Source organism: Bombus impatiens, unplaced genomic scaffold, assembly GCF_000188095.3.
Source record: "Bombus impatiens unplaced genomic scaffold, BIMP_2.2 scf_0406, whole genome shotgun sequence".
NCBI lineage: Eukaryota > Metazoa > Arthropoda > Insecta > Hymenoptera > Apidae > Bombus > Bombus impatiens.
Window position 1 is genome coordinate 1,270,251 of NT_176825.1, and position 13,599 is coordinate 1,283,849.

At 35.9% G+C, this 13,599-nt stretch overlaps 1 protein-coding gene across 4 annotated transcripts in view; it reads left to right on the forward strand.

Moving 5' to 3' along the window:
- LOC100746223 (mastermind-like domain-containing protein 1) overlaps positions 1-13,599 on the forward strand; it is a 174,402-nt gene that overhangs the window by 38,896 nt on the left and 121,907 nt on the right. For 3 of the 4 annotated variants that reach the window (XM_003490148.4, XM_033321184.1, XM_012386667.3), the window contains one exon: positions 6,899-7,150. In XM_003490148.4, coding sequence (XP_003490196.1) covers positions 6,899-7,150 — 252 coding nt within the window. Of the gene's footprint in view, positions 1-6,659; positions 6,804-6,898; positions 7,151-13,599 lie in introns of those variants that run through there. The other variant, XM_012386668.3, reaches the window with a different exon arrangement.

Genomic DNA, 13,599 nt, shown 5'->3' on the forward strand with positions numbered 1-13,599 from the left:
GCAAAGAAAGAGAGGAAGAGGGAGAGGCAGAGAGTAGATCGTTCTTCTGCTCATTAAGTTCATAAAGTCATTTGCTTGACCTATTTTCCATCGAAAAGCAGCACTCGTACCACTACCAACACGACCAATCGATTAGTAATCAATTAAGCTCTCGTTTTACAAATTATCCCTCTATAAAATGTTATATCGAGAGAGTTTTCGAAAGAAAAGCAGATTCTTTATATTCTTATAGAATTTAACTTTATATATCGATCGTTGGAAGCATAGTAGCAAGTTTGCAGCGGGCGGTATTAAGACGTATCGACTAATAAATTTGTTAACGCCACGTCGGTTTATATTGGATTTAATTAATATCCTCTAAAGGTACTCGAATTAATTAATGGCTACGAGAAAGGTTTTGAACAAAATTATTATTTCACCGGCCGTGTATACGTATAATATTCCAGTGTAAAATGAATAAAAGAAATCTCGATTTGCATTTCACAAGTTTGAAACAGCGAATGTAATTATTAATTATTCGCGAGGAAAGGAGCCCTGCAATTCTGGTAATTTAATACATTTATAATACGCGAGCAAAACATTCTGCTATATTTCAAATTTAATACGTGTGTATATTCGTACAATTTCAATATTATTATTAATTAAAAATCTTCCACGATAAGTGTTCAAATATTTTTCCATCATATATAAGTATGCGTATGCGTGTGTGTATGTGTCAAAAGTAAACTGTGGAATATGTGTATATAATCTTTTAAAATAATAATCTCCGCGCTTTGAAACTACTATCTTTGGATTCCACCGAGAAGCTATCGTACGTTATAAAAAAAAAAGTTCAGAAATTCGACGTGTACGAAAACAAAGTCCAGCCAATTTTTCTCTCTCTCTCTCTCTCTCTCTCTCTCTTTCTCTCTCTCTTTCTCTAAGGTCCTAGAAAATTAACACGTTGAGCGCCACTGGTCATGACTGACAACGAGCATAAATAATAAACCGATCGTAACGTTCCGTGTGTGTACACGGATAAAATGTGCTTGAACGAGGCATCGACAACGCACGCTGAATAATACATGCGCTGTCGTTCTCGATTCCGCGGAGAAATATTTGGCAGGGCCGGTACGCGCGATGGTAATTGGAGTGTGTGTGCGGGTAAATAATGAAGGCAGAAACGCGCCACGAAAATCCATGCACAGCAACCAAGTGACTACGCGGCACGCGGACACGTACAACTTTTCGGAGGGGATGGTAAAAACGTAAGAGGGAGGAGAAATGGCAGGGAGGAGGAAGAGGAGGAAGAGTAGAAAGAGAAAGAGAGAGAAAAGAGGGAAAAGAAGGAAAAAAAGAAGGGCCGGTAGATGCAATTGCGATATCAATGGCGTTGGGGGTTCGCAGGCGATGCAGCTGTAGCGGAGAAACGAGATTAACGCTATAAATACCATTGGTGGCCAAGCCAGGCTTGTGTCTTGACCGACGAGAAACTCTTGTCCGCGACTGTACCCTTAAAACATTGGAAATAGTTATGGCAGTGGCGCTCATCCAATGGCTATCGTTCCGCATTTATTGATTCAATTATGTAACCGAGCACTCGATTGACAGCGGGAATATGGCCCTCGTATCGTGCCTGATCGTTTTTATTTCCTGTAATTGATTGGCTTCGATGCACTTTTTTTCCACCCCGTTCTGCATTCGTCTCTCTGTAGGTTTTTCCAATCGTTGATATTATTGTTGCTTGTTGCGATGATTTTTAGCATTTGTATTTTGATGAATATTGAATAAATAAGAAATGGTTGTACAACTGCTGGGTTTTGTACGAGCGATTGTTATTGATAATTGGATTGGTGAATTTGTAATACGATTTGAAATGTTGGATTATTGGATTATAATATGATACGAAATGTATGGTTTTTAACGATTCATGAATCGCTGAATATTAACAACCGCCTGTCTATGTACGTAAATGTTTGCAGGATAAAAATTGTTCACGTCGAAAATGCGCAGATAAAAAAATGTTGATTGGAAAACAAGAAAACGTTTGCGTCGACACACAGGAATGATATAACGCAATTGAACATTTCGTACGTCGTAACCTAATAATTCAATTGTTACCAATATTATATGAAATCATTCAGTTATTCTATACGTATATTTAGAATAGCAAGAAAACATGTTTGATTCGATGGAATAGAATATATCAGAAGAATAGATTGTTATTAGGTTGACTTAACGGGCAATTAAGCCCGATGCAATCGCGGTAGGAAATAGCTGTGCTATTGAAGTATCAGAGTTAACGAAGTAATTGTGTGTTTTTACACAACACAACCTCTAACATTACCGTATACGTATATCCTGAATCGGAATTAAATAACGAGACGATTATTTTCTTCTGTTCCATATCTAGACGAGTATGTACAATAATTACATATATTTTCTTAAAAATTCTAGTTTATAATAACGGGAACAAACGCGCCCTTCATATGTACGGTGGATCGGGAAACGTAGAAATGGCAGAGAGATATAAATTGACAATTCTGCTATGTCGATTTTACACTGAAATCCGTTCGATTTGAAATTGAGCGTGTAAGTAAAGCAAAAGAAGCAACGGACAAACTCCGGCTGCAAAGTCGACGCGCGTCTATAGAGACCGAAGTTAAGCAAAGAAAGACAGCGCAACGCATTTTTCTTTTTCACTTGGTTGCTATTGGATATTCTGAATTACGATGGCAATCTTTCTCATTGCCGTGAAAGCTCGGGACATCGCATTTGCAATTCGATACGCGGTGATGCTTCAGTTCGTATTAACTAACGGCTGCATAGAAAAGGTGAATATTTTGCTTCGTTATAAAAATTGAACGTCTGTTGAGGAGCAGTTATATCGAATTCATCCCTCTTTCAACTTTTGATGAGCAGCTTGTAGAAAATTATTCATGCCAGATTACTTAGCTTGACTCGAGTATGTACTATTAATTCATATACATACTGCCAAGTCGAATAAGTATACGACTACTATGTGGTACGGTACAAACGATTCTACCTTACTCTATATTTCAGTCGATATTCTATATATAAAATCATGTCTAATTATATAATAATTCATCTCCTTTACCGGCATTTCTTCATATATCAAACTTTCCTGCTAACTTCTTTATGATGGACATGGACGTGAAACGATAAAAAATTTAATCCACCCCCCTCCGATTCGTCTTTCAGTCAGGCAACTGAAAGCTTTTACGGGAATGGTCTTTTTGAAAAATCGAGGAAAGCAAGAGAGCTGACTCTATATTTGCAGCGAGGCGGGGCGGGGCTGTAGTTTTCTTAAATTTGATATTTCATTTGGCTAAGTACGCTGCCTTGCTCGTAACGCCACGCTTCAATTACGTTTAATTAAATTATGTTATATAATTATTAGTATCGTTTAATCAAATTGTGCAGAAATTTTAGTATTCCGTTCACGTGTGACGAGGGGGATATAGCGAAGCGTGCGAAACTTGGTTAAAAAGTTCCGGGTCTAAGGTGCATCTCTAAAATAAGTCCCTGAGAAAATTAAATCGCAACATATCGGATAAGATTAGATGTGTTTACTTTATAATAGCTACATCTACACAATACGTACGTACATATACGTGTATAAAGCGGTTTTAAAGTACCAAAGCATCCTTTTGCATTAACGGCATTTATATTCCGGATGCTGTGCGTAACTCTTTGATCGATATCACGATAATATGAAAATCATTTCAACTGGCAAAAACCTAGCGAAAGAACTTCCCGTCCCGTTTTTCGCTGAATTCTTTTACATTTCCCTGTTATATGCTTTTTCACACGTTAACGGAATCATTGAACGAGGAGCGTACGTTGTTACGATTATTCGATATCTATTTATCGACTACGATCGTATCAAGATTATCCAATATAACGTCTGACGAAAATACTTGTGGAAACATTTGTACGAAACATTTCGAAACTGTATTAGCACCGCGGCGAAACACGACTATCCTGATTATGCTAAGCAAAAATTTGAAACTCGATACGACCGTGTCTCGTTACTACGATGCTAATTAAATTTTAAATTAAAAGTTGTCCATAGTAAGTGTTGTTCGAGTACTGTAATAGTAAAAGTAATATACCCGATAACATACGTGATTACCGGTTAGTTTTAGTTAATCACCTTGAAATGGTAGATATGTATGGTGGTGCGAAAAATTCGGCTTCGGCACCGATTCCGCGTAATTGATGCGCGTGATGCACTCGTGCATTCGGAATTGCACAGAACCGCATCGCTGCCCTCGCGTGCTTCGTTAATCACGCACGTTGACGGTTGAATCTTGGCAAAAAGAAAAGGGGAGAAGGAAAGAAGTGAACGCATTCGTGAGAGAGTAAAAGAGAGAGGAAGAGAGAGAGAGAGAGAGAGTGGAAGGGAGAAGGTATAAAAGACATGGTGCATTCGGAATTGCACAGAACCGCATCGCTGCCCTCGCGTGCTTCGTTAATCACGCACGTTGACGGTTGAATCTTGGCAAAAAGAAAAGGGGAGAAGGAAAGAAGTGAACGCATTCGTGAGAGAGTAAAAGAGAGAGGAAGAGAGAGAGAGAGAGAGAGAGTGGAAGGGAGAAGGTATAAAAGACATGAATGCGAGTCGTTGCTCGCTTTGCTGTTCGTACAGGAAGCTCATCGAGAGTTATGCGCAGGACTGTACTTACGTGCACCGTGCACTCTTCGTTTATCGAATTTCTTCTTTGTCTTTTTCTTTGCTCCCCGTAAAATAATAAACGCTCTTTTTTTTTCGTCCTTTAATAACACCGGTGATTTTTTACAGGATAAATGAAAACCTCGGATTATATCTTAGGTCGTTCGTTTATTTAACATTATAAATTAAGATAAAATTAAATAACAAGCATCCGAACTCGTAATTATAAACACAATTATTTTATTATTCGATTTAATTTCATTTCATTTAATTTATATGTATTCTATTTATATGTATGTAATAATAACGATAATATGATGATAATAATAATAATTGTTAAACTGAGATGAAGAGAGTTTGAAGTATTGAGGATTATAATTAGAATTAGAAGAATTGTAGATAGTATTAGTACAGAAATGATTAATTCCAGTGAATTAGAAAGGGAATCTATTTCATCGTGTCAATAAGATTAGATAAAGTAAAGAGTAGAATAATAAATAAATATTACGTCATTCGCTTAAAACGGACAAATTTTTCCTCGTTTCGATCGCTACGAAATTTTATTAAAGGACAAAATAATACTAATAATAATAATAATAATAATCAGAATGGTTTAAAAGATAAAATATCTAATTGTACGTAAGAGCATTGACCGAATATTTTTCGTGAAAATTCTAGCAATTGCTGAGAAATATTGAAAAATTTCCAAAATGATGGAATACATGTAGTTGCAGAAAATAACAGATAATAAATGCGGGAAAATTTTATCTAAAGGAATTAAAACTTTATAGAATAATCTAACATTATTATCATTTTTAAAACTTTAGATAAGAGATAACGTGGAGGTTAGTGTATACATACTCATTGAAATTACTTGTTATATTTTAGTTGACATGTGTTTGCGATTCGCTCGATAAAGTAATCAGTTCTTATCTGAGTATGACTTTTTTTTTTAGAAGCTCATTTTTAAATGTCACATGTATAAATAACTGACACGACGAACGGTTGTATTGATAATCTATATTCCTCCAAAAGTAACGTAAAATATATACGTATAAAAGATTATAACGTGTATATTTTAGGAAGATTGTTTTAGAAACTATGTTATTTTCTTAGCGAGCGAACAAAGTGTAGGGAGAGAACCGATATTCCCGTCACGGACTGTACGAGAAGCCATTTTGAATCTTCCTCGGAAAATTTATTACTTTACCTTCATTAGTTTCCACGTTATCCGAGTTTAAACACGCTGTATCGTTTTCTATTCAGTCTCGTAAATGAGCTCACGGTTTATTAATGAACGTCAACCGATTATAATAAAATTGTATAATTGTGGATCGTAATTGAAGCGTTTTGAATTTATTGAAAGGAAAGACGTTTATATCGATCGACTAGAAATCCTATCGATCGTTAAAGAAGTGAAAATAATTTTCGTTTTCTTGGAACGATAAGTTGCTGATATTCGTTTACCAGGAAAGAGAGATGTTTTTTTTTTTTTTAAAGCATGTGCTTTTTGAAGGAGCACATTGTTACAAATGAGGGCCTCTGGCGTGGGATATGAGTCATCTAACGACTTGTTTCACTTGACGAACATCCATAAAACTGAACTGACGGCTTACAAATAAGCATACTCGACACCAGCCTTAAAACTACTCCGATGTTTCGCTTACTACCAACCTTATTTTTGCATGCTGCACGATTTCACAGAAAATGAAAAAGCGCTAATTAATTTTACTCGAGTAATCAATTTAATTAAGTTCAATTTAAAGACAACTTCACTCGTTAAATATATTTTTATACATTTTATACATTTTTTCCTATTACGCGTATTTTTCTACCACGCAAATTTCTAACAAAATACGTAAATAAACGCATAAATACCTATACTCTACTTATTATAGAATTTTCTATCATTCAAGTATCGAAACTTCTCATTTAAAACACAAATCTTGTACGTAGATTGCCCGTTTGTAAATTTCAAACACATCGAACACATATCTAAACGCGATCAGTTTATAAACACAAAGGCTCGTCAAACGAAGGTTACCGAAATTACGCGTCCGAAAGGAAATCTCTCAGTCGTTCGCGTACCGTGCTAGGTACCAGCAGCAGTTCTTAATACGCAAATAAGGTTTGTCGAAACGAACGAAGCCTACGTAAATTGCGTACAATTTTCTCGCTACGCACACGCTTCGTTTTCTAATATAAAATTGATTTCTGTTGCAGTTGTTGGGCGGTGCTTGCTTCAGCCACGGTCCGTACACGTTCTATAAAGCAGTTCGAATAGGAAACGGTCGTGTACTTCGTCTTGGAAGCTTCTTCCTCACGAAATTGTGGAGCGATGCAGATCTCGTCAGCATCGGAGAACTTCAGTTGCTGTGGATGGACAGCAGGGGACCGAATCAACCTCTGGCATCTTTACGGCTGTACTTTTTACCGGAGAACACCCCGGATGGCCGAAGGGACACGCACGGAGAGGTGAGTGATTTTCGCCTTTTTATCCATCTACTTGTTTCTCTTTGTCGAGTCTCCAAATGAAACTATCACTCGACACGAATACTTTGATTTAGCAGTAGATTGAGAGTATCGGAGACCATAGAAGAAATTCGTGATAAATCAGATACTTTTGTTTCGTGTTTCAATTGCATATGAATAATTATCGTTAGCCAATTAAGCGTTAGGAGAACTGTCTTTTTATTGATTTTCACGAAACCTTATATATGGTTCGATCGAACAGATTGTTTCTCTTTAACTAATATGTTAGACGAAATTCTATTGTTTTAACCAGCGAATAAGATAAGGCCGGGAAATCAACGGGATTGTACTTAGTATATTTTTCTCCGGTAATATTCGTTTGTTTCTATTTTATTCGATCGTACGTTGTTTTAACTACGGAAGGTAGAAAGTAACGTTTTCGAGCAATGAATCAGTCGAATTGCCTATTCAGTCGCTCTCGTTGTGAAAATAATGAATTAGAGAAGCAATCTTGGTTCACGGGCGATAGCAGCGCGTAAATAGTTATGCGCTGGAAAATAGAAAGTAATATTTAAACCGATAAATCAGCTGGGATTGCTACATTGTGACTTTATTGCGAAAGTAACGGAGAGATGTATAAGATACAGATAGTAAGATACGTAAGTATAATTCAAAGTAAAATGGTAAAATAGTAAATCTCACGGCAAAAATACGTAGAAAAGATAATCTCGTTTCGCGATAGAACCGAGCGAATTACTCGAGTGTAATCTTTTATTCGAGTTAATTGCCCCAGATAAGATAATAAGCAATCTTTTTCCTTTTAACTTTAAAATATAAAGTACAGCATTAATTGAACATACATATAATCAGGCTGAAACGACGTTTAAGAAGCAGAGCGAAATATAATACAACGTTGAAATTTTTCGTACAAAGAAACAGTAAAGGAGAAGGACATTTTACATCCACGAGTCTAATAATAATCATAAAATACGTGAGACCGATTTCACGCGTTTTCACATCACAATAGGTCGATGTAATTTTATTTTAGGTCGATTAATTTCCAGATATTTCATTCTCCGGTGGCGTTTTTCAATTCGTGTGAAATATACGTAGAATGCGAATTAAGATAAAGTATGTGTCTTCCAAAATTAAATGATTTCATAGAAACTGTTGAAATCGTTGAAACCAGAAGTCATCTATAACTTGTTCACATGACGTTCTATATGAGTCATAAATCTTTTCGACCAGCGAACAATGCAATTTAATTGGGCCTCTCTTCGAAGACATAGTAATCATGGTTACGCCGCGATATATAGTGGTAGAACAACAACGATCGCGTTCCGATCGGAATGATTTAAAAGATCGTCGAACGATTAGGAGTGTCGTAATGCCAGAATTTTTCTGAATTCTCTGCCGGCTAATTTTAGCGATGCGATGCAACCTTGATCTAATTCATTGGTCGACCACGTTGCTCGAAACAATTCTATATTCCTGCGCTGAATGCGCAACAAAAAACCTCAACTCGAAACGTGATTCTTACGAAATCAGAATGTGCACATGTATTTCTGATCCTTTTTTTTTTTTTACTTTACATAATACTTCACACAGACGTGTTCTATGATACGTTTAAACGTCAACTCTGTAATTACCAATGGGTTCTTGTTTTTTCTGTTTATCTTCCTTTGATGAACATTATTTTTCACACGCATTATATAAAAAGGAAAAAAAACACTTGAAATCGGTTTCCACCGAATAAATAACGTACAAGTAACATCCTCTTATCTAAAGTTTATCCCGGTCGAAAAGTTGCAAAGCGAATAATTGTAATTTAGCTGGTAATCGCTGGCAAACACTCGAACGCGTCGTTCCACAACGAGGAAATGCTCTTTCGACGTCGTAAACCGGTTTACGTTCTGTTTTTTCCACGTTGCTCGAACATTTCATCGGCAAAAATCACTCGGAGCACGCTTTGGGTAAATCGCGTTTTTTTCGCGTGACGACTAACCATTAACCTCTCATTAAATTCTATGGTACCGCAAAAATTTCTGTCTTTTTTCCTTTCGATCGTCTCTTTTCTTCTTTCTTTTTTCCTTCCTTTTGACAAAATTAATTTAATATGGTGTACAAACGGTGTATTCGTTTTTGCGTTGGGTTCGTGTATCGTATGGGATTGCAGGCCATTTCTACCGGCCCAAAGCTATAGTTTAACTAAAATTAATCTGTCTTATAATAACGCGATTATCGCTGCCACGGTAGTGTTCAGGGCACATTCGTGTACTCGGAATCAAATTCACCTTGTATTATGCTAACGACATGCTAATGGCCCCTTCTTTAACGACCGTTTCCTTTTGTGAGTTCGCTTTTGATTCCTCGAGTTCTCCTTGTCGGCCGTAGCTTCCCATCTGGCGATATTAATTACGAAATATCGTATCCGCCAGGCGTTTTGTATGCCGAAACAAAAGTAAAAAGAAAAAAGAAAAGGGAGAAACGATAGAGAAGAGGAATATGCCTCAACTTCATCGTCAATAAACTTTCGCTTGTTTCCAATACTAAATTGCATTATGTCATTTCACCGCGGGTCAATAAATATTCAGAAGCTGCATTGATCGATTATAACGTGAATCGACGCGTATATGTAACTCGGCGTAAAGTGATTAATAATTGCGAGTTTATATTTATTAATGCGAAACGACAATGCGCACGAGAAGCGAAGAGAATCAATTGGGTCGAAGTGGGACAACAATAAAAAAAAAAAACGAAGGAGAGAAAGAGAGAGAAAAAAATATGAAACGAATTGGCGGAGTTGAAAAATTTATGGAATTCCGAGGCACGCTCGTGAAACGAAATATAGATTTATTTCCCCCTGCTAATAGAGGAACGCGAAAAACGAGTAATCGGTGTTATCGAATTTTGTTCGCCGGGAAAACGCAATGTGTACTCGATAATTTAATTGAGACTCGATAATTTTCTTGAACGAACAGTGCGTTCGTATACACGCATACTTTGGATTCACGCGTCGCATTTGCATAAATCTATTAAAATTCATAGCCTCCTAATCAAGTAATTCTCGACGCTTGTCATAATGAAAAAAAAAGAAAGAAAGAAAGAAAGGAAGGACGTAGAAGGGGAAAACGCTGGAATGAAATCGTTTTTATCGTTGGAAAAATACGCGATAAAATCAGGAAGACTCGAGATGTACGATAAAATTGCAACGTTGTAAGATACGCTCGTTGAAAAAGTCCAAAATGAGAACGTGATTGACAACTGAATATGGTGGGATATTAGGAAAAAAAAAAAAGAAAAATAAATAGTTGCTGCGAGAGATGGATAGTGGAAGAGAGATTTACGAGCCTGGGCTTTGAAAGTATCGCGGTGTGGAATTTTTTGTTATTATAGAAGTATTACGCTTACATCGTTTACACAAGGAACGCTTAACGCAATTTTTTAGAAAAGGAAAGAAGAGAAAAAAGAAAGAGAGAGGCAGTAGATGCAGATCTGTATGTTGTTCCTGCGGCTTTCATACTTGCCGGATTTTATTCAAAACCATATTTGCATTCTCATTATTTTTTTGCCCCTCCCTCGTTTGAGCTTCTCTGAAATTCCACGGAGTTCCATACTTATAATTCATTTCCCGTCTTCTCTAAGCATTAAATTCGTTTCTTTTCTACGTTCTAAAGGTGCGAGTAATGTAATATAATATATCTAACGCCAGAACGTTAATTTAGAACGTACTGGATATCACATTGTGTTTTCATTAACGACTTTTGCCATTATTTCCCGCTATAAATCACGACATAAATTCAAATTTATGGATTGCGAGAGCGAAAATTTTAAAGAATACGCTGATCGATCTGACTATTTTGCTAATAATTTGTTAAAGCTATATATTACCGATTTAAACGAATATATTTAGTAGAAATGACACGGGAATTACAGCCAAACGTCTAACGTTGAAATTTATTGCGCAAATGTAACACGAACGTTGCATAACATTATTATTACAGAAAGTATAAATTATGCTTGAGTGGCGTTTATCGAGTAATTTATCTAACAGAAGTGTAACGAATCTAGTAAATATCATTATTATCGTTAAATATTAACAAATAATAATTATACGAATTGTACCCTGTTAAATCCTGCTGAATCTCTGGCACAGTTTGCAAAATTTCAACAGAAGTAAAGCAGAGATATGCAAAAAAAGGTTAGATTTAAAGGATAGAAGAGGTTAATAGAGGCAAAAGCGTAAAGTACAGAGTGGCAGATGTAAAAATGCTGCGGAAGGGACTACAGAACACAAGCAAAATCCCTCGTTGGATGGTTAGGGTGGATTTTGGGGTTGGCCTGTTCTACTATCGAGACATTGTCAATTAAGCGCAGCCCTTCGCTCGTCATTTTCACTGTTTACAGGCTGGTTAGCTTGAAAGCATCGTATACTACAGTCTAGAAATGGATTTTGTTTCTCTCGTGGCATGCAGAAATTCAATTTGACATTTTTCTCAAATTCATCTTCAGTCATTTTTATTTCGTTATTTTTATTTAGCAATTTTCAAAGGGTGAATTTCCCGAATTAAATCTGCCCGGTAAATACAGAGAAATATAGTTGTTTAAAATAATGTAAAATAAAACAGAACATGGATAAATCGATGTACACGCGGTAAAATCGAATACATATTTCTCGATCGTAAATCTTTTCTCGCCAATTCGACTTTTAATTGGCGAACCGACGAAAAGGAACGTTAAAATATTTCTCGAGTGAAGTGGTTTATATCGAGCTCGTCGCGATATCTTAGAAAAATGGTTTTATCGATTTACGATTAAAACGATATATGGCGTGTACCGAAATACGGGTAGAAGAGAAGTAAGTAACGTTATTCGCTTTTACTCTAACAACAAAGTTCCATTCGCATTTACTAATTGGCAGAGTCACGAACAGTCAAAACAGCATTTAGTTAGTCGAATTGTCGAGCTAATTAAATATGCACCGAGTACGGAATGTTGTGTGACTCGACGCAACTTCTTTCCATGGAATATAAATAATTCCATCGTATCAAACTTGCAACGAGGAATTCGCGATAAAAAAAAAAAAAAGAAAAATAATATAATTCCTCGAACATGGTTCTATAAACGAGCGTTATGAATTATTTAAATAACCTACTTGGACGGAAAATTGCTTTTTCAATAATACATTTTCTCCGTCGTAATCTTACTTATCGAAACGTCTAGTTTGTCTTATCAGTATGTATTACTTCTTAATGAACGTACTTTATATTCTACTTTTATTATCCTACTTTTCCAACTTTTAATTTTTATTTCAATCGTTATCGTTGATTTTACGATAAATATTACTTAGATTCTTCTGAAAGGCTCAAGCTTAATTATAATGCTGGAATATCGTTTTTTACCTTCCTTTTTTATTTCTTTTTTTTTTTATTTCTTCGCGTTTCCACGCGTTTCCTCGTTTCTTTCTCGCTCGAAATCTTGAAACAGACGTCAGTAGCGTTCTAGAAATCCACTCTCGGAACTTTTCATTTGTAATCTCAACTTTTGAATTTTTACGAATAACCATGTTGATTCTGTTTGTTGGAAATATTATAGAAATTGTTTTTAGATCTAAAAGTACCGTTTATATACGTGTATGCACGATAATGGCGGGGACATAATGGGTACTTTGGTAAATGGAAAAACACATAGCGTTCGTTATTATTTTAAATCGATAAACGTCTGTGCACGCGAGAGCCACTGTTAAATCGCATCACCGTGCTCACAATCACGACCGTATTATTGCACACGGCATCGAGTAAGAACAACAAATTGGATGCAGCCTTGGAAATATTATTTTAAATGACTTTTGAAACCGGATAGCTGCAAACACTACGCTCCCAGTAAAATGACATTCTTTTACTTCAATTATCATTTTCGTTCCAGCTAATACCAATTGGACGAAAATCAATTTGCTCTTGTGTTTAAAAAATTTAGTAGAGGGACAATCTTTGACCGTGGCTTACGCTAGTAATTTAACAATTGTTAAAGCTACAATAGAGAGGCAAAGCCTGAGTAAAAGCAGTTATGATTCTCTATTCTCCTCTCTTTTCTTTTTTCTTTTTTTTTTTCAAAAAGTAAAAAATTTCTGCGGCCAGAAAAAATTGTATTTTGTGTTTGTAAAAAAATTTCGTCAGAGAAGAAACTACCACGAAAAATTGAAAATTTCCTTTCCTTGGAAAAAAAAACAAGAAAAAAAAAGAAAGGAAGGAAAACAGTTTTGATTTGTAGTTTATTTATTGGTTATCCCGAAAGGTTGAAAATTTGAAGTAGAAAAAAAAAATGCGAATAGGATAAAAGATGGAGTTATCGAATTGAACGAAATGTTGGAAAACGATGGAAACATTTCTGTATTATGTAGACTTTTTTAAAGCATTATGCCGTTACGCTGCAAATATGTAGAAATAAGTATC